We start from the raw sequence: 22474 nt of genomic DNA on the forward strand, positions 1-22474 counted from the left end.
ACATCACCAGTGGAAAGACTCCAGCAGGCTCTCCCATGGATCATTGTTACAAGCAGAGTCATGGAGAAAGGGGACATCACCAGTGGAAAGACTCCAGCAGGCTCTCCCATGGATCGTTGTTGACAAGCAGGGTCATGGAGAAAGGGGACATCACCAGTGGAAAGACTCCAGCAGGCTCTCCCATGGATCATTGTTGACAAGCAGGGTCATGGAGAAAGAGGGAAACCATCTCGGCGAGAGGACGTTCACATCCGAGAGAGACTCAGGCATTTTCAACCGGAAGATGGAAGACACTGAACGGGATTTAACAGAATTAATAGTTACCACGAGCTGTTAAGACTTTGGGTTGTTACGGTTGACATTACAATAGGGAAAATATATCCCCTAATTTCCCCCAATGCTGAGGGTGAGTAGCCAAAAGTATGTGTTCTTTACAAACACACTAAGTGTCGTCACGTTAATAACATATATATTAGCTAAGGAGTAATGGCATTGACAACAGGGCGACAGAAAGGCATATCAAGGGCAGGATTCATGATATGCACAAATCATCAACATAGTTTTCACTTGTAATTAACCGATGTGTATAAGCGACGAAATAGGCGCTCTTATTATTTTCGGTTCCACCAGGTCTTGTTTGTGACTACGTCACGCATTTTCATACCTGAGCGAGGGGCCCATCCTGCGGACAGGCTCATCCCCTCAAACCCCAGAGGCAAGAGACAGTCCTCTGACATGAGAGTCCAAATACCAAAGTATTTTCCCACTTTGGTTTATTTTATTATTGTTCTTGATTTTTCGTTCATTATTAGGTTCATGATAAGCAGGCACAGGGTTTTTTATTTATATCGATGCATCATGGGTAATTTAAGGTCATAAGTCTCAATGTAAACGGACTGGGGAGTGCCGTCAAGAGAAGTAAGGTAATAGCAAAGATGAAACGAGAGAGAAGTTGGCATATTATTCTGACAGGAAACTCACTTAACCACACCTGAACACGAGAAAAGCACTTATCCACACCTGAACACGAGAAACTCACTTATCCACACCTGAACACGAGAAACTCACTTATCCACACCTGAACACGAGAAACTCACTTATCCACACCTGAACACGAGAAACTCACTTATCCACACCTGAACACGAGAAACTCACTTATCCACACCTGAACACGAGAAACTCCCTTATCCACACCTGAACACGAGAAACTCACTTATCCACACCTGAACACGAGAAACTCACTTATCCACACCTGAACACGAGAAACTCACTTATCCACACCTGAACACGAGAAACTCACTTATCCACACCTGAACACGAGAAACTCCCTTATCCACACCTGAACACGAGAAACTCCCTTATCCACACCTGAACACGAGAAACTCCCTTATCCACACCTGAACACGAGAAACTCACTTATCCACACCTGAACACGAGAAACTCCCTTATCCACACCTGAACACGAGAAACTCACTTATCCACACCTGAACACGAGAAACTCCCTTATCCACACCTGAACACGAGAAACTCCCTTATCCACACCTGAACACGAGAAACTCCCTTATCCACACCTGAACACGAGAAACTCCCTTATCCACACCTGAACACGAGAAACTCCCTTATCCACACCTGAACACGAGAAACTCCCTTATCCACACCTGAACACGAGAAACTCCCTTATCCACACCTGAACACGAGAAACTCCCTTATCCACACCTGAACACGAGAAACTCACTTATCCACACCTGAACACGAGAAACTCCCTTATCCACACCCGAACACGAGAAACTCCCTTATCCACACCTGAACACGAGAAACTCAAGAAAATGGGATATAGGAACACTTTTTTTTCTTCTTACAAAATGGATAGAAGGGGAGTTGCAATCTTGATCCCAAATTCAGTTAATTTTGAGTTTATGTCAGAAATAAAAGACAAGGAGGGTAGATTTATACTTGTTAAATGTAAACGGGATAACAAGGAAGTTACATTATTCAATGTATACGCACCCCCAGGGAGTGACATGGTCTTCTACAGGAAGGTGTTTGATTTAATAGCCACAGAAACCTCTGGCACTCTTATCTGTGGAGGGGACTTGAACACAATTCTGAACTCAAAATTGGACAGCACAAACCAAAATAGGAAAATGAGTCTAGTTGCTAAAAAGATCAATAGGATACTGCAGGATCTAGGACTGCTAGATGTATGGCGTGACACCCACAGGACAGATAAGGAATATACTTATTACTCAGCCCGCCACACTGAATACTCCAGGTTAGACTACTTATTACTCAGCCTGCCACACTGGATACTCCAGGTTAGACTACTTATTACTCAGCCTGCCACACTGAATACTCCAGGTTAGACTACTTTTTACTCAGCCCGCCACACTGAATACTCCAGGTTAGACTACTTTTTACTCAGCCCGCCACACTGGATACTCCAGGTTAGACTACTTTTTACTCAGCCTGCCACACTGGATACTCCAGGTTAGACTACTTTTTACTCAGACCGCCACACTGGATACTCCAGGTTAGACTACTTTTTACTCAGCCTGCCACACTGAATACTCCAGGTTAGACTACTTTTTACTCAGCCTGCCACACTGGATACTCCAGGTTAGACTACTTTTTACTCAGACCGCCACACTGGATACTCCAGGTTAGACTACTTTTTACTCAGCCTGCCACACTGAATACTCCAGGTTAGACTACTTTGTCATGTACAGTGCAGATAGACACAGGCTTAAGGATTGTAGGATCGGGCAGAGCGACACAGGCTTAAGGATTGTAGGATCGGGCAGAGCGACACAGGCTTAAGGATTGTAGGATCAGGCAGAGCGACACAGGCTTAAGGATTGTAGGATCGGGCAGAGTGACACAGGCTTAAGGATTGTAGGATCGGGCAGAGTGACACAGGCTTACGGATTGTAGGATCGGGCAGAGCGACACAGGCTTAAGGATTGTAGGATTGGGCAGAGCGACACAGGCTTAAGGATTGTAGGATCGGGCAGAGCGACACAGGCTTAAGGATTGTAGGATCGGGCAGAGCGACACAGGCTTAAGGATTGTAGGATCGGACAGAGCGACACAGGCTTAAGGATTGTAGGATCGTGCAGAGCGACACAGGCTTAAGGATTGTAGGATCGGGCAGAGCGACACAGGCTTAAGGATTGTAGGATCGTGCAGAGCGACACAGGTTCAAGGATTGTAGGATCGGACAGAGCGACACAGGCTTAAGGATTGTAGGATCGTGCAGAGCGACACAGGCTTAAGGATTGTAGGATCGGGCAGAGCGACACAGGTTCAAGGATTGTAGGATCGGGCAGAGCGACACAGGCTTAAGGATTGTAGGATCGTGCAGAGCGACACAGGCTTAAGGATTGTAGGATCGGGCAGAGCGACACAGGCTTAAGGATTGTAGGATCGTGCAGAGCGACACAGGCTTAAGGATTGTAGGATCGGGCAGAGCGACACAGGCTTAAGGATTGTAGGATCGTGCAGAGCGACACAGGCTTAAGGATTGTAGGATCGGGCAGAGCGACACAGGCTTAAGGATTGTAGGATCGTGCAGAGCGACACAGGTTCAAGGATTGTAGGATCGGACAGAGCGACACAGGCTTAAGGATTGTAGGATCGTGCAGAGCGACACAGGCTTAAGGATTGTAGGATCGGGCAGAGCGACACAGGTTCAAGGATTGTAGGATCGGGCAGAGCGACACAGGCTTAAGGATTGTAGGATCGTGCAGAGCGACACAGGCTTAAGGATTGTAGGATCGGGCAGAGCGACACAGGCTTAAGGATTGTAGGATCGTGCAGAGCGACACAGGCTTAAGGATTGTAGGATCGGGCAGAGCGACACAGGCTTAAGGATTGTAGGATCGTGCAGAGCGACACAGGCTTAAGGATTGTAGGATCGTGCAGAGCGACACAGGCTTAAGGATTGTAGGATCGGGCAGAGCGACACAGGCTTATAGATTGTAGGATCGGGCAGAGCGACTTATCAGATCATAATGGAGTTTACCTAACTCTACACCTTGATAGCAAACCAATAAATACTATATAGAGACTTAATACAAGCATGATGAATGATCCAGCATTCAAGGTATCAATAAAGACAGAATTGAACATCTATCTGGAGAATAATGATAATGGGGAAGTATCTCCTGCTACATTATGGGATGCAGCTAAGGTGTTTATTAGAGGGAAGATCATAGCCACATCATCTCTGAAGAAAAAGATTAAAGCACAGAAACTGCTGAATTTACAGGAAACCCTAAGAAACTTAGAACGATCTCATAGTCAATACAAAGACCCTCTTATATTACGAGAGATTCAAAAGGTAAAACTGGAAATTGACCAGATTTATAGAGAAGAAGTAGAGAAAAAGCTTAGGTTCCTGAAACAACGATATTATGAAGCTCAAAGGCAACCAAATTACTAGCATGGAGACTCAGGAAACAACAAGCACAGAATACCATTTTCAAAATAAAAGACCCCAAAACATAAAAGATCACATGAAAATTAGATGAAATACAGAATGCATTTGAATCATATTACACAAATCTGTACAAATAACCAGAGAAGGCAGATGCACAGACAATAGAGCACTTTTTGAACTCTGTCCCCTCAATTGGGACAGAGCAAAATGATAGACTAACTTTAGAAATATCCACCGAAGAAATTAATAAAGCAATATCTCAACAAAAAGTCAACAAGTCTCCAGGCACTGATGGCTTCCCTTCAGAATGGTTCAAGACCTTCAGAGAACAATTAGCGCCTCTACTTAAGGCCTGTTTTAACTGGACTCTGAGGGAGGGGGGTCTCCCACCGTCATGGAGCGAGGCCATCATATCAGTAATCCCAAAAGAGGGTAAAGATAAGAAAGATAAGAAAGAATGCATAAACTATATGCTTCAATATTAGCCAAAAGAATGGAGAACATAATCCCAGAATTGATTGACAAAGATCAAACTGGTTTCATACAAAATAGGCAGACACAGGACAATATAAGGAGAACACTACCTAACAAGTGTAATATTAATCAGCCTAGATGCAGAAAAAGCATTTGATTCAGTGGGATGGGATTACCTATTCCAAGTTATGGAAAGATTTGGTTTCAACAAAGAAGTGATACAGTGCATCAAAACACTGTATTCATGTCCGACCGCTAGAATAAAGATTAATGGACATTTGACACGAACGATAAAATTAGAGCGAGGAGCAAGACAAGGCTGTAGTCTTTCACCCACGCTCTTCTCCTTGTACCTCGAACCATTAGCACAGGCAATAAGACAGGACCCAACCTTAGAGGGAATAACAATAAGAGGCATTGAACATAAGATATGCATGTATGCTGATGACAGTCTGTTATTCCTTAAAGACCCAGGCTCAAGTGTACCTAGATTGATGGATGTTTTACAAACATTTGGAACATATTCAGGGTATGTGCTTAACGTACACAAGACCCAAGCCCTAGTATATAATTACACCACAGGATACAAATACACCACAGGAAGTGCTGAAGAGTAGGCATAACTTCACCTGGACCTCTTCATTCATTAAATATCTGGGAGTAAATTTACCAAAAGATACACCCAAACTTTATTGCATGAATTACGATCACATTAACAAGAAAATATATGATGACCTAGAGAGGTGGAATTCACTTCCCTTAGATCTTAGTAGTAGAATTGAAACAATCAAAACGAACATCCTGCCGAGGTTACTGTATTTGTTCCAATCACTGCCCATAGAAATCCTGCCTAAACAGTTTAGGGAATGGGATAAACGGATATCAAGGTTAATCTGGAACAGTAAGAGACCAAGAACTAGATATACAACATTACAGTTACCAAAAAACTGTGGGGGTATGGCCTTACCAAACCTAAAAGATTATTATGTGTCAGCCCAATTGAGACCCCTGGTGTGTTGGTGCAATTCAGAATATGAATCCAAATGGAAAGACATCGAGACTACTTTGACAGAGATACCCATACAGTCAGTTTTGGGAAATAAGGACATGGTAAAAGAAATATACAAAAGACAAAATCAGTGGATTAATTTCTCTCTGAAGACATGGTTTAGGGTACTTAAGCAAAATGATTTAGACAGAGAGATCAAATTGCTGAGTTGGCCCGCATACGACCTCAGCTTCATCCCTGCAACTCAGGACAGCAGGTTTAAACAATGTATGCAGAAAGACATCACATCATTCAGTACAATTATAAGGAATGGGAACCTAGATAACTTCCAGGACCTAAGTAAAAAAACATGGCTTGGATAAACAAACTAACGCATACAACTTGGGGAGTAACAAAACTATTTCAAATCTCTACTTGGGTATTCACACCTCAAAGAAACACTATACAAACTATATTAAAAAGAAATGGGAGGAGGAACTTAACATTGAAATAACTGATAAAACATGGTTGAACATATTAGAGACTCAACAAAGCTCCACCAACTCGAGGTCGTGGAGAGAATTCTGTTGGAAGAATGTTATAGGTTTCTTCATAACACCTAAACTGAAATCAAAACAGACGGGCTCACTACACCCTTGTTGGAGAGAATGCGGTCTATTGAGGGCGGATCACTCTCATATCTTCTGGACTTGCCCCGCAATCTAAACTTACTGGGGAGAAATAAGATCTAACATTGGAAAAATAATGGGATTTGACATAGAACAAACATTCGTTTCTTTGTACTTGGGTGAAACACCTGATGACTGACACAACAGAGAAAAGTACCTGTTGAAGGTCCTACTGGCAGCCAGTAAAAAGGCTATCACTAGGAAATGGCTACAAAAAGACCCTCCCACAGTGACACATTGGATAGACATTGTAGAAGAAATACACCACACGGAGCGTATGACCTTTAAGAACTCAACAGGAGAGAGGTGAAGAATACTGGGGAAAATGGGTTTGGTACTTGGAAAAGGTCTAATTCAAAGATGTCAATGTAACTAATATGATGATGAAGGTATGAAGAGCACTGTAACTGACAGATCTTTTTTTCTTGTTCTTTTATTTGACTTTATTTGTACTTTCTTTGTGTTCCTACAATAAAAACGAATACATTTAAAAAAAAAAAAAATGTATAACTGTCTTAATTTTGGGAGAGTAGCTGCTGCCTTGACAGGAACTAATGGGGATCCATAATAAACCCCAGGAAGAGTAGCTGCTGCCTTGGCAGGAACTAATGGGGATCCATAATAAACCCCAGGAAGAGTAGCTGCTGCCTTGGCAGGAACTAATGGGGATCCATAATAAACCCCAGGAAGAGTAGCTGCTGCCTTGGCAGGAACTAATGGGGATCCATAATTAACCCCAGGAAGAGTAGCTGCTGCCTTGGCAGGAACTAATGGGGATCCATAATTAACCCCAGGAAGAGTAGCTGCTGCCTTGGCAGGAACTAATGGGGATCCATAATTAACCCCAGGAAGAGTAGCTGCTGCCTTGGCAGGAACTAATGGGGATCCATAATAAACCCCAGGAAGAGTAGCTGCTGCCTTGGCAGGAACTAATGGGGATCCATATTAAACCCCAGGAAGAGTAGCTGCTGCCTTGGCAGGAACTAATGGGGATCCATAATAAACCCCAGGAAGAGTAGCTGCTGCCTTGGCAGGAACTAATGGGGATCCATAATAAACCCCAGGAAGAGTAGCTGCTGCCTTGGCAGGAACTAATGGGGATCCATAATAAACCCCAGGAAGAGTAGCTGCTGCCTTGGCAGGAACTAATGGGGATCCATAATAAATCCCAGGAAGAGTAGCTGCTGCCTTGGCAGGAACTAATGGGGATCCATAATAAACCCCAGGAAGAGTAGCTGCTGCCTTGGCAGGAACTAATGGGGATCCATAATAAACCCCAGGAAGAGTAGCTGCTGCCTTGGCAGGAACTAATGGGGATCCATAATAAACCCCAGGAAGAGTAGCTGCTGCCTTGGCAGGAACTAATGGGGATCCATAATAAACCCCAGGAAGAGTAGCTGCTGCCTTGGCAGGAACTAATGGGGATCCATAATAAACCCCAGGAAGAGTAGCTGCTGCCTTGGCAGGAACTAATGGGGATCCATAATAAATATAAATAGCATGTCGTTCTGCGCTAGAGAGTGAGTGTGTCTGTGTTTGCGTGTGCATACTTGCATACTTGCATACAGCCTGCATACTTCCTCGTATGCGCCTGCTTGCATGACTGTGTGTGGTCCTGTTCTTATTCTCACTCTGTATGACTCTGTTCTTATTCTCACTCTGTGTGGTCCTGTTCTTATTCCCACTGTGTGGTCCTGTTCTTATTCTCACTGTGTGTGACTCTGTTCTTATTCCCACTGTGTGGTCCTGTTCTTATTCTCACTCTGTGTGGTCCTGTTCTTATTCCCACTGTGTGGTCCTGTTCTTATTCCCACTCTGTGTGGTCCTGTTCTTATTCTCACTCTGTGTGACTCTGTTCTTATTCTCACTCTGTGTGACTCTGTTCTTATTCTCACTCTGTGTGACTCTGTTCTTATTCTCACTCTGTGTGGTCCTGTTCTTATTCCCACTGTGTGGTCCTGTTCTTATTCTCACTCTGTGTGACTCTGTTCTTATTCTCACTCTGTGTGGTCCTGTTCTTATTCTCACTCTGTGTGACTCTGTTCTTATTCTCACTCTGTGTGGTCCTGTTCTTATTCCCACTGTGTGGTCCTGTTCTTATTCTCACTCTGTGTGGTCCTGTTCTTATTCCCACTGTGTGGTCCTGTTCTTATTCCCACTGTGTGGTCCTGTTCTTATTCTCACTGTGTGTGACTCTGTTCTTATTCCCACTGTGTGGTCCTGTTCTTATTCTCACTCTGTGTGGTCCTGTTCTTATTCCCACTGTGTGGTCCTGTTCTTATTCTCACTGTGTGTGACTCTGTTCTTATTCCCACTGTATGGTCCCGTTCTTATTCTCACTCTGTATGGTCCCGTTCTTATTCTCACTCTGTATGGTCCCGTTCTTATTCCCACTGTGTGGTCCTGTTCTTATTCTCACTGTATGTGACTCTGTTCTTATTCCCACTGTGTGGTCCTGTTCTTATTCTCACTCTGTGTGGTCCTGTTCTTATTCTCACTGTGTGTGGTCCTGTTCTTATTCTCACTCTGTGTGGTCCTGTTCTTATTCTCACTGTGTGTGGTCCTGTTCTTATTCTCACTCTGTGTGACTCTGTTCTTATTCCCACTGTATGTGACTCTGTTCTTATTCTCACTCTGTGTGACTCTGTTCTTATTCTCACTCTGTGTGGTCCTGTTCTTATTCCCACTGTGTGGTCCTGTTCTTATTCTCACTGTGTGTGACTCTGTTCTTATTCCCACTGTGTGGTCCTGTTCTTATTCTCACTCTGTGTGGTCCTGTTCTTATTCTCACTGTGTGTGGTCCTGTTCTTATTCTCACTCTGTGTGGTCCTGTTCTTATTCTCACTGTGTGTGGTCCTGTTCTTATTCTCACTCTGTGTGGTCCTGTTCTTATTCTCACTGTGTGGTCCTGTTCTTATTCCCACTGTGTGGTCCTGTTCTTATTCTCACTCTGTGTGGTCCTGTTCTTATTCTCACTGTGTGTGACTCTGTTCTTATTCTCACTGTGTGGTCCTGTTCTTATTCTCACTCTGTGTGGTCCCGTTCTTATTCTCACTCTGTGTGACTCTGTTCTTATTCCCACTGTGTGGTCCTGTTCTTATTCTCACTCTGTGTGGTCCCGTTCTTATTCTCACTCTGTGTGGTCCCGTTCTTATTCTCACTCTGTGTGGTCCCGTTCTTATTCTCACTCTGTGTGGTCGTGTCTGATTGCAGGCCAAGCACTTCCGTATCTACACTCACGAGGTGTTGGAGTTGGGTCATAATGTTTCCTTCTTGCTGCTGCTGCCGGCGGCTGACGATGTGTGTACCGTTCCCGGACAGACCAACCCCTACACACCACACTCCGGCTTCCTTAACCTCCCTCTCCAAATGTTTGAGCTGGGTACGTCTACACTGACCACTGCTTTCTGTTGACCACCTCGTCTTGTTAAAAACTCTCCCTTGTCTATACTTGTGTATATTTCAAATACCTCTCTCTCTCTCTCTCTCTCTCTCTCTCTCTCTCTCTCTCTCTCTCTCTCTCTCTCTCTCTCTCTCTCTCTCTCTCTCTCTCTCTCTCTCTCTCTCTCTCTCTCTCTTTAATATGCCTTTGTTCCTCTCTATATGTCTCTCTCTCTCTCTCTCTCTCTCTCTCTCTCTCGCTCTCTCTCTCTCTCTCTCTGTGTCTCTGTCTTTCTGTCTCTCTCTCTCTCTCTCTCTCTCTCTCTCTCTCTCTCTCTCTCTGTCTCTCTCTCTCTCTCTCTCTCTCTCTCTCTCTCTGTCTCTCTCTCTCTCTCTCTCTCTCTCTCTCTCTCTGTTAGCCTTTGTTCCTCTCTATATGTCTCTCTCTCTCTCTCTCTCTTTTGTTAGCCTTTGTTCCTCTCTATATGTCTCTCTCTCCCTCTCTCTCTCTCTGTCTCTCTCTCTCTCTGTGTCTCTGTGTCTTTCTGTCTCTCTCTCTCTATCTCTCTCTCTCTCTCTGTTCCTCTCTCTCTGTTAGTTAAGTTTTTGTAGATTCCACAGATTCCTCTCTGTTCCTCCCTATTCCCTAGGGACACTTTAAGTCATTCTGTCTGAGGGCTCCAGAGTACCACAGTGCCATGCTGATCTGACCTCTGACCCCCCCCACCTACAGTAGTAGTACTGTCTTGTTATACACTGATAACATTCTGATAATATTTATGTATTTTATTAAACCTTTATTTATTCAGGGTCCCATTGAGACCGCTGTCTCTTACAAATGTGTTTACAAATGCAGCAAAAAATACAGAATAAGAATTTACTAACACCATCATAGCAAACGCTCCAGTCCACTTCTGCGGAGGACGAGAAGCCTATATGTCTTGTTATACAGTGTTAACATGACATTCTGTTATAAACTGAACAAAAATATAAACGCAACATGCAACAATTTCAATGCTTTTACTGAGTTACAGTTGATATAAGTAAATCAATCAATTGAAATATTAGGCCCTAATCTATAGATTACACATGACTAGTCAGGGGCACAGCCATGGGTGGACCTGGGAGGGCATAGGCCCACCCACTGGGGATCCAGGCCCACCCACTGGGGTGCCAGGCCCACCCACTGGGGAGCCAGGCCCACCCACTGGGGAGCCAGGCCCACCCACTGGGGAGCCAGGCCCACCCACTGGGGAGCCAGGCCCATCCACTGGGGAGCCAGGCCCACCCACTGGGGAGCCAGGCCCACCCACTGGGGAGCCAGGCCCACCTACTGGGGAGCCAGGCCCACCCACTGGGGAGCCAGGCTCACCCACTGGGGAGCCAGGTCCAGCCACTGGTGAGCCAGGTCCAGCCACTGGGGAGCCAGGCCCAGCCACTGGGGAGCCAGGCCCAGCCAATCAGAATGAGTTTTTCCCCATTAAAGCGTTTTATTACAGACAGAAATACTCCTCAGGTTCATCAGCTGTCCGGGTTGCTGGTCTCAGACATTCCTGCAGGTGAAGAAGAAGGATGTGGAGGGCCTGGGCTGCCGTGGTTACACATGGTCTGCGGTTGTGAGGCCGGGTTTGACGTACTGCCAAATTCTCCAAAATTACATTGGAGGAGACTTATGGTAGAGAAATGAATATCCAATTCTCTGGCAACAGCTCTGGTGGACATTCCTGCAGTCAGCATGTCAATTGCACACTCCCTCACATCTGTGGCATTGTGTGACAAAACTGCACCATTTAGAGTGGCCCTTGACTGTCCCTGTGTAATGATCATGCTGTTTAATCAGCTTCTTGATATGCCTCACCTGTCAGGTGGATGGATTATCTTGGCAAAGGAGAAAGGCTCACTAACAGGGATGTAAACAAATCAGTGTACAAACATTTCACAGAAATTAGCTTTTTGTACATATGCAACATTTCTGGGATCTAGGCAGTGTTCCCCGGGCGCCGAAGACGTGGATGTTGATTATGGCACCTCCCTGCACCGCTCTGATTCAGAGGGGTTGGGTTAAATGCAGAAGACACATTTCAGTTGATTGCATTCAGTTGTAAAACTGACTAGGTATCCCCCTTTCTGTTGTACAACTGACTAGGTATCCCCCTTTCTGTTGTACAACTGACTAGGTATCCCCCTTTCTGTTGTACAACTGACTAGGTATCCCCCCTTGCTGTTGTACAACTGACTAGGTATCCCCCTTTCCCTTTCTGTTGTATAACTGACTAGGTATCCCCCTTTCTGTTGTACAACTGACTAGGTACCCCCTTTCCCTTTCTGTTGTACAACTGACTAGGTATCCCCCTTTCTGTTGTTCAACTGACTAGGTATCCCCCTTTCTGTTGTACAACTGACTAGGTACCCCCCTTTCCCTTTCTGTTGTACAACTGACTAGGTATTTTCCTTTGATTTCAGCTCAGTTTATAGTTTATAGTATTAGTTTTAGTTCCGTGTATATTCCCATGTCTTTATTTCTCTCTCCAGCCCATTTCAGTGCGTACAAGGAGAAGTGCATGAGTCTGTACTGTCGCATGTCGTCTGTCTTGGACCTGGATGCACTTATTACCCAGCAGGCCCTGCGAGAGGCCATCACGGACACAGAGGTCGCCACGGCCAAACAGAGACACCAACATATACTAGACTATACACAGGTAGGGAGATGTGTGTTAATATGTATTACAGGTATAGTTTATCTCAACCTGGTCTCAGAGCATTTCATATTATTCTGTACTCCATTTAATATGATATGTTTCATTTGTGGTTGTCCGTCATCCATTTCGTATTATATGTTATGAATTTTCAAAACGTACAATATGTTACGAATATCGCAAAATGTATTTATTTTATTTATTTATTTATTTTTATCTAACCTCTATTTAACTAGGCAGGTCAGTTAAAGAACAAATTCTTATTTACAATGACGGCCTAGGAACAATGGGTTAACTTGCCTTGTTCAGTGGCAGAGCGACAGATTTTTACCTTGTCAGCTAGCTTGCTAACGTTAGCTAGGCTAGGAGTTAGGGTTACGTTTAGGAGGTTAAAGGGTTAAGGTTAGGTGAACGGTTAGCTGAAAGGGTTAAGGTTAGGTGAATGGTTAGCTGAAAGGGTTAAGGTTAGGTGAATGGTTAGCTGAAAGGGTTAAGGTTAGGTGAATAGTTAGCTGAAAGGGTTAAGGTTAGGTGAATGGTTAGCTGAAAGGGTTAAGGTTAGGTGAACGGTTAGCTGAAAGGGTTAATGTTAGGTGAATGGTTAGCTGAAAGGGTTAAGGTTAGGTGAATGGTTAGCTGAAAGGGTTAATGTTAGGTGAATGGTTAGCTGAAAGGGTTAAGGTTAGGTGAATGGTTAGCTGAAAGGTTTAAGGTTAAGGTTAGGTGAATGGTTAGCTGAAAGAGTTAAGGTTAGGTGAATGGTTAGCTGAAAGGTTTAAGGTTAAGGTTAGGTGAATGGTTAGCTGAAAGGGTTAAGGTTAGGTGAATGGTTAGCTGAAAGGTTTAAGGTTAAGGTTAGGTGAATGGTTAGCTGAAAGGGTTAAGGTTAGGTGAATGGTTAGCTGAAAGGGTTAAGGTTAGGTGAATGGTTAGCTGAAAGGGTTAAGGTTAGGTGAATGGTTAGCTGAAAGGGTTAAGGTTAGGTGAATGGTTAGCTGAAAGGGTTAAGGTTAGGTGAATGGTTAGCTGAAAGGGTTAAGGTTAGGTGAATGGTTAGCTGAAAGGGTTACGGTTAGGTGAATGGCTAGCTGAAAGGGTTAAGGTTAGGTGAATGGTTAGCTGAAAGGGTTAAGGTTAGGTGAATGGTTAGCTGAAAGGGTTAAGGTTAGGAGAATGGTTAGCTGAAAGGGTTAAGGTTAGGAGAATGGTTAGCTGAAAGGGTTAAGGTTAGGTGAATGGTTAGCTGAAAGGGTTAAGGTTAGGTGAATGGTTAGCTGAAAGGGTTAAGGTTAGGTGAATGGTTAGCTGAAAGGGTTAAGGTTAGGTGAATGGTTAGCTGAAAGGGTTAAGGTTAGGTGAATGGTTAGCTGAAAGGGTTAAGGTTAGGTGAATGGTTAGCTGAAAGGGTTAAGGTTAGGTGAATGGTTAGCTGAAAGGGTTAAGGTTAGGTGAATGGTTAGCTGAAAGGGTTAAGGTTAGGTGAATGGTTAGCTGAAAGGGTTAAGGTTAGGTGAATGGTTAGCTGAAAGGGTTAAGGTTAGGTGAATGGTTAGCTGAAAGGGTTAAGGTTAGGTGAATGGTTAGCTGAAAGGGTTAAGGTTAGGTGAATGGTTAGCTGAAAGGGTTAAGGTTAGGTAAAGGGTCAGCTGAAAGGGTTAAGGTTAGGTGAATGGTTAGCTGAAAGGGTTAAGGTTAGGTGAAGGGTCAGCTGAAAGGGTTAAGGTTAGGTGAATGGTTAGCTGAAAGGGTTAAGGTTAGGTGAATGGTTAGCTGAAAGGGTTAAGGTTAGGTGAATGGTTAGCTGAAAGGGTTAAGGTTAGGTAAATGGTTAGCTGAAAGGGTTAAGGTTAGGTGAATGGTTAGCTGAAAGGGTTAAGGTTAGGTGAATGGTTAGCTGAAAGGGTTAAGGTTAGGTGAATGGTTAGCTGAAAGGGTTAAGGTTAGGTGAATGGTTAGCTGAAAGGGTTAAGGTTAGGTAAAGGGTCAGCTAACAAGCTAAGTAGTTACAAAGTAACTAAAAAGTAGTACGTTGTTTTTTCTGTACATGCCACGGTCAGTGTGAACCGAAGTGACTTGACAACAAAATGTAGCTACAAACTAAACAGAGTTAAATGGTTCCATTCTGCCATGAAGCGCCCACGTTCTCAAAAGGGGAGTTAAAAGTTTATCAACTGTCAAAGCAGAATTACTTTCCCATTGTTTCCTCAACTGCAGTGTATGATTAAACCAATGTATAACTCTGATTCTCTACTTTATCCAATGTAAAAATCACCATTTCAAATTTTGCTTCCTAAGACTGAATCGAGGCGGTCGTTCACAAATTGGTCATGATGAGATTCGAACTTGCCACCTTTTTGGGTTTCTAGACTTTCACGTTATACACCAACCCGTCCAACGCCACCATTTTTCAGTGTGACGGATTTCCATTTCCTGGGGCGGCAGGGTAGCCTAGTGGTTAGAGCGTTGGACTAGCAACCGAAAGGTTGCAGGTTCAAGTCCCTGAGCTGACAAGGTACAAAACTGTCATTCTGCCCCTGAACAGGCAGTTAACCCACTGTTCCTAGACCAGTTAACCCACTGTTCCTAGACCAGTTAACCCACTGTTCCTAGACCAGTTAACCCACTGTTCCTAGACCAGTTAACCCACTGTTCCTAGACCAGTTAACCCACTGTTCCTAGACCAGTTAACCCACTGTTCCTAGGTTGTCATTGAAAATAAGAATTAGTTCTTAACTGACCTGCCTAGTTAAATAAAGGTAAAAAAAATGTTTTACTATGTTTTGTCTATGAGACCACTTGTCTAAGGGAGGCTTGTAGTATATGTAAACTTGGTGAGGGCACACTGGAATACAGACAGTTGTATGTAACTATATATCTCTGACTTTTTTAAGGCATTTGCTTCATAAAGCCACTTTACTGTTGCTTTCATGTCTGCCACTTTATGAGACACTATTAAATCATTATGCTGTGAAATATATATATATTTTTACTATTTCTAATACAAAACGCATGAGTCATATTTGTCACATTCATCAAAAGAAAATTGTTACAAAGCATATTTTTCATATCGTTTATGTCCATTTTTCAGTAAATATATTTATCTCGCTCCAAAACAACTGTGCTAATGATCCAATTGGAGTCATTTTATTGATGTAATAAAGTCTAACTAGCTAAGAGTACTAGCTGTTAAATTGCTTGTTTGTCTAATGTTAAGGAACTCCATAACTGCCCAGCGTTCTCTCTGGTGTCAGAAAGTTGAAAGCATGAAAGTAAACCCATCTGGTGTTTACTCTGTGAAGGACCAATCCAGCTTTTGGTAGTAGTGACCAACCACAAAACCACAAGTGTGTTTCTGTGATCTGAGAGTGAGTGTGTTTGTGTGTGTGTGTGTGTGTGTGTGTGTGTGTGTGTGTGTGTGTGTGTGTGTGTGTGTGTGTGTGTGTGTGTGTGCGCACAGGTGCGCGCGTGTGCGTTTGTGTTATTAAAGTGGAGCGAGAGAGAGTGATGGGAAAAATACCAATCATGACTGACTGAGAGGGAGGGTGTGTGGGCGGGGACATACAGAGTCACTCTCAGACATCCCCGCCCACACACCCTCCCTCTCAAATGTCTGTCTCTCAGTCTTTGTTTGTGCATGTATCTGTGGTGTGTGTGTGTGTGTGTGTGTGTGTGTGTGTGTGTGTGTGTGTGTGTGTGTGTGTGTGTGTGTGTGTGTGTGTGTGTGTGTGTGTGTGTGTGGCTGAACTGGGTTAGTGCAGAAAAGGTGACGTTACTCCATCTCATTGTACAGTTTGTTTAGACCGTTTGACGATAGGGTATAATATTCCCTTACTGTGGTATTGTGTTGAAGACCGGGACTCTAAACATGTTAGTATTGTGTTGAAGACCGGGACTCTAAACATGTTAGTATTGTGTTGAAGACCGGGACTCTAAACATGTTAGTATTGTGTTGAAGACCGGGACTCTAAACATGTTAGTATTGTGTTGAAGACCGGGACTCTAAACATGTTAGTATTGTGTTGAAGACCGGGACTCTAAACATGTTAGTATTGTGTTGAAGACCGGGACTCTAAACATGTTAGTATTGTGTTGAAGACCGGGACTCTAAACATGTTAGTATTGTGTTGAAGACCGGGACTCTAAACATGTTAGTATTGTGTTGAAGACCGGGACTCTAAACATGTTAGTATTGTGTTGAAGACCGGGTCTCTAAACATGTTAGTATTGTGTTGAAGACCGGGACTCTAAACATGTTAGTATTGTGTTGAAGACCGGGTCTCTAAACATGTTAGTATTGTGTTGAAGACCGGGACTCTAAACATGTTAGTATTGTGTTGAAGACCAGGACTCTAAACATGTTAGTATTGTGTTGAAGACCGGGACTCTAAACATGTTAGTATTGTGTTGAAGACCGGGACTCTAAACATGTTAGTATTGTGTTGAAGACCGGGACTCTAAACATGTTAGTATTGTGTTGAAGACCGGGACTCTAAACATGTTAGTATTGTGTTGAAGACCGGGTCTCTAAACATGTTAGTATTGTGTTGAAGACCGGGTCTCTAAACATGTTAGTATTGTGTTGAAGACCGGGACTCTAAACATGTTAGTATTGTGTTGAAGACCGGGACTCTAAACATGTTAGTATTGTGTTGAAGACCGGGACTCTAAACATGTTAGTATTGTGTTGAAGACCGGGACTCTAAACATGTTAGTATTGTGTTGAAGACCGGGACTCTAAACATGTTAGTATTGTGTTGAAGACCGGGTCTCTAAACATGTTAGTATTGTGTTGAAGACCGGGTCTCTAAACATGTTAGTATTGTGTTGAAGACCGGGACTCTAAACATGTTAGTATTGTGTTGAAGACCGGGACTCTAAACATGTTAGTATTGTGTTGAAGACCGGGACTCTAAACATGTTAGTATTGTGTTGAAGACCGGGACTCTAAACATGTTAGTATTGTGTTGAAGACCGGGACTCTAAACATGTTAGTATTGTGTTGAAGACCGGGACTCTAAACATGTTAGTATTGTGTTGAAGACCGGGTCTCTAAACATGTTAGTATTGTGTTGAAGACCGGGACTCTAAACATGTTAGTATTGTGTTGAAGACCGGGACTCTAAACATGTTAGTATTGTGTTGAATACCGGGACTCTAAACATGTTAGTATTGTGTTGAAGACCGGGACTCTAAACATGTTAGTATTGTGTTGAAGACCGGGACTCTAAACATGTTAGTATTGTGTTGAAGACCGGGACTCTAAACATGTTAGTATTGTGTTGAAGACCGGGACTCTAAACATGTTAGTATTGTGTTGAAGACCGGGACTCTAAACATGTTAGTATTGTGTTGAAGACCGGGACTCTAAACATGTTAGTATTGTGTTGAAGACCGGGACTCTAAACATGTTAGTATTGTGTTGAAGACCGGGACTCTAAACATGTTAGTATTGTGTTGAAGACCGGGACTCTAAACATGTTAGTATTGTGTTGAAGACCGGGACTCTAAACATGTTAGTATTGTGTTGAAGACCGGGACTCTAAACATGTTAGTATTGTGTTGAAGACCGGGTCTCTAAACATGTTAGTATTGTGTTGAAGACCGGGACTCTAAACATGTTAGTATTGTGTTGAAGACCGGGACTCTAAACATGTTAGTATTGTGTTGAAGACTGGGACTCTAAACATGTTAGTATTGTGTTGAAGACCGGGACTCTAAACATGTTAGTATTGTGTTGAAGACCGGGACTCTAAACATGTTAGTATTGTGTTGAATACCGGGACTCTAAACATGTTAGTATTGTGTTGAAGACCGGGTCTCTAAACATATTAGTATTGTGTTGAAGACCGGGACTCTAAACATGTTAGTATTGTGTTGAAGACCGGGACTCTAAACATGTTAGTATTGTGTTGAAGACCGGGTCTCTAAACATATTAGTATTGTGTTGATGTGCATCTTGTTCAATCACTGGATTTGCCATCACCCCCAACTTTACTGACTAAATCAGCCCTGGTCAAAAGTAGTGCTCTTTATAGGGAATAGTGTGTCATTTGGGACGTATTCCTCATCCTCACCTTATAGCCAATATGGTGCACTATATCTCCTCTAATTTCCTCAATCCGCACAAATCATTGGCAATCAACCATTTAATTAAGCGGAACGAAGGGAAATTCCTTGACAGGAGGAAAATGGAAGTTCAGTAAAAATCATTTGAATGATTAAACCCCATGACATTTACCTTGTGATGTGAAAATGATTAAAGCAATTTCACATTAAAAGTAATTGGCAAATGACAGATGCATCTAGGAATATCCTCTTATTATTCCCAGTTCTCCAGTCTCTCTCTCTCTCTCTCTGGATTCTCTCTGGAAGATGCCAGAGCTAAGTATGATGTTAAAGAGTTTAAGTACAGCCAATTGGAATTTGTTGTCTGTATATTTGATCATGTCATTAAGGATAACATCAACACCACCAACGCCTTTTTGGGTTGGAGGGTTTGTATGTTGTCCTGCAGTTCATTCAATGTAATTGGAGAATCCAGTGGGTTCTGGTCATCTTTAATAGTTCATTCTTAGATTTGTATTTGATCATGTATGTTTTTGTTATTTGTTATTTGTTATAGGTCCAATCAGATTGGAGAAGTGGTTTATCCATACATCTCTGTTTCGGATAGATAACTCTTCACGTTGTTGTTTGTTTGGTGTTTTCTATGTCTATGGATTCTTCAATTATATTGAGCTGATTTCTGACGTGCTGTTCCTTCTTTTTCCGTAGTGTATTTCTGTATTGTTTTAGTGATTCACCATAGTGAAGGCGTAGGCTCAGGTTGTTGGGGTCTCTATGTTTTTAGTTGGACAGGTTTCTCAATTTCTTTCTTAGGTTTTTGTCCAGTTCTGGCATTTAGGTCACCACAGACTAGTACATGTCCCTGGGCCTGGAAATGCTTGATTTCCCCCTCCAGGATGGAGAAACTGTCTTCATTAAAATATGGGGATTGTAGTGGGGGTATATAGGTAGCACACAGGAGGACATTTTTCTCTGTTAATTAAGATAGTTTCCTTTTGAATTTCTAGCAAATGTAAAATGTTCCTGTTTTGATTAGTTTAATAGAGAGAGTTAGGTCTGCTCGATACCAAATGAGCATACCCCCTGTGTCCCTTCCCTGTTTCACACCTGGTACTGTAGTTTGGTGGATGAGACCACCAGCTCTCTGTAACCTAGAGGGCAACCAGTGGGTCCGTCTCCTTTATACCATGTTTCTTGTAGGATGATAATGTCTGTATTTCCAATTTCTCAGTCCAGGTTCCTGCTCTTTAGGCCAAAGGCAGATGACCTCAGGCCTTGAATATTCCAGGATAAGATAGTGAAGGCTTTGTGTTCCATAAAGTGTCCAATGTTGTTAGTTCAGTGCCTGCTGAGCATCTGGTACATGCTATTGGCTTGGGCTAGTGTAAGACTGGGTGTTGGGCCTGTTTGTGTGTATGTGTGACTTCCATGTTGAGACCCTCTTTGCAGGAGTGGCGTGCATGGGGTGGGCAGGAGGAGCATAGGTCTGAACTCTCTCGCTGTCTCTCTTTCTTTCTCTGTCTCTCTCTCTGTCTCTCTCTCGCTGTCTCTCTTTCTCTCTCTGTCTCTCTCTGTCTCTCTCTCACTGTCTCTCTCTCACTGTCTCTCTCTCACTGTCTCTCTTTCTTTCTCTGTCTCTCTCTGTCTCTCTCTCGCTGTCTCTCTTTCTCTCTCTGTCTCTCTCTCACTGTCTCTCTCTCACTGTCTCTCTCTCACTGTCTCTCTTTCTCTCTCTGTCTCTCTCTGTCTCTCTCTGTCTCTCTCTGTCTCTCTCTGTCTCTCTCTGTCTCTCTCTCACTGTCTCTCTCTCACTGTCTCTCTCTCACTGTCTCTCTTTCTCTCTCTTTCTCTCTCTGTCTCTCTCTGTCTCTCTCTCACTGTCTCTCTCTCACTGTCTCTCTCTCGCTGTCTCTCTTTCTCTCTCTGTCTCTCTCTGTCTCTCTCTCACTGTCTCTCTCTCACTGTCTCTCTCTCACTGTCTCTCTTTCTCTCTCTGTCTCTCTCTGTCTCTCTCTCACTGTCTCTCTTTCTTTCTCTGTCTCTCTCTGTCTCTCTCTCGCTGTCTCTCTTTCTCTCTCTGTCTCTCTCTGTCTCTCTCTCACTGTCTCTCTCTCACTGTCTCTCTCTGGCTGTCTCTCTTTCTTTCTCTGTCTCTCTCTGTCTCTCTCTCGCTGTCTCTCTTTCTCTCTCTGTCTCTCTCTGGCTGTCTCTCTTTCTTTCTCTTTCTCTCTCTCTCTCTCTCTCATCTGATCCACGGCATTCCATTTCCATCTGTGTCATCCGCTAGTCTCTTTTATGTGCGTGTGTGTGTGTGTGTCAGCTCTTCATACTCTCTCAGACAGATGCCTAATTGCTGCTTCATTCTCCTCTGTGCACTCACTCACTCACTCACACACACACACACACACACACACACACACACACACACACACACACACACACACACACACACACACACACACGTCACACATAGCTATATATGCACACATATGCGAGTGCGCTCACACACAATCTCTGTCTCACACACACACACAGTATGTGCAGTGTCAACCCTGCCTCCCAGGGGAGGTTTGGAGTGACGTACAGAATGAGAGAAGGGAGTTGGTGTGCAGTGGGTCATTATTATGGGCACAGTGTGCTTTCTATACTATAGGTTTGTCTCCCAAATGACACCCTATTCCCTACATAGTGCACTACTCCTATGGGCCCTGGAGACAAGTAGTGCACTATATAGGGAATAGGGTGCCATTTAGGGGACAACCCTATAGTATAGAAAGCACACTGTGCCCATAATAATGACCCACTGCACACCAAAGGTTCTCTGCTGCTTCTCAAGGTTGCTGTGATGTGATCAGGACTATCTCTGCTGTGATGTCATCAGGACTATCTCTGCTGTGATGTCATCAGGACTATCTCTGCTGTGATGTCATCAGGACTATCTCTGCTGTGATGTCATCAGGACTATCTCTGCTGTGATGTCATCAGGACTATCTCTGCTGTGATGTAATCAGGACTATCTCTGCTGTGGTGTAATCAGGACTATCTCTGCTGTGATGTAATCAGGACTATCTCTGCTGTGATGTGATCAGGACTATCTCTGCTGTGATGTGATCAGGACTATCTCTGCTGTGATGTGATCAGGACTATGTGTGAACACTGTTGTCCCTCTGAGTGAAATAGAAACCTGCTATAAACCTTAAGCTACTGTACAACCTCTCAGCATCAGTAACCTGCTATAAACCTTAAGCTACTGTACAACCTCTCAGCATCAGTAACCTGCTATAAACCTTAAGCTACTGTACAACCTGTCAGCATCAGTAACCTGCTATAAACCTTACGCTACTGTACCATACTGTACAACCTCTCAGCATCAGTAACCTGCTATAAACCTTAAGCTACTGTACAACCTCTCAGCATCAGTAACCTGCTATAAACCTTAAGCTACTGTGCTACCTCTCAGCATCAGTAACCTGCTATAAACCTTAAGCTACTGTACAACCTGTCAGCATCAGTAACCTGCTATAAACCTTACGCTACTGTACCATACTGTACAACCTCTCAGTATCAGTAACCTGCTATAAACCTTAAGCTACTGTGCTACCTCTCAGCATCAGTAACCTGCTATAAACCTTAAGCTACTGTACAACCTCTCAGCATCAGTAACTTGCTATAAACCTTAAGCTACTGTATAACCTCTCAGCATCAGTAACTTGCTATAAACCTTAAGCTACTGTACAACCTC

The 22474-nt window shown here is 43.5% G+C and overlaps 1 protein-coding gene across 1 annotated transcript in view; it reads left to right on the top strand.

The window, feature by feature from the left end:
* Positions 1-22474, top strand: part of LOC121840757 — a 135931-nt gene that overhangs the window by 79331 nt on the left and 34126 nt on the right. Inside the window, exons 14-15 of the mRNA XM_042305840.1 lie at positions 9803-9971; positions 12503-12669. Of these exons, the coding sequence (XP_042161774.1) occupies positions 9803-9971; positions 12503-12669 (336 nt within the window). The remainder of the gene's footprint in view (positions 1-9802; positions 9972-12502; positions 12670-22474) is intronic.

The sequence above is a fragment of the Oncorhynchus tshawytscha genome, linkage group LG25, assembly GCF_018296145.1.
Source record: "Oncorhynchus tshawytscha isolate Ot180627B linkage group LG25, Otsh_v2.0, whole genome shotgun sequence".
Lineage (NCBI taxonomy): Eukaryota > Metazoa > Chordata > Actinopteri > Salmoniformes > Salmonidae > Oncorhynchus > Oncorhynchus tshawytscha.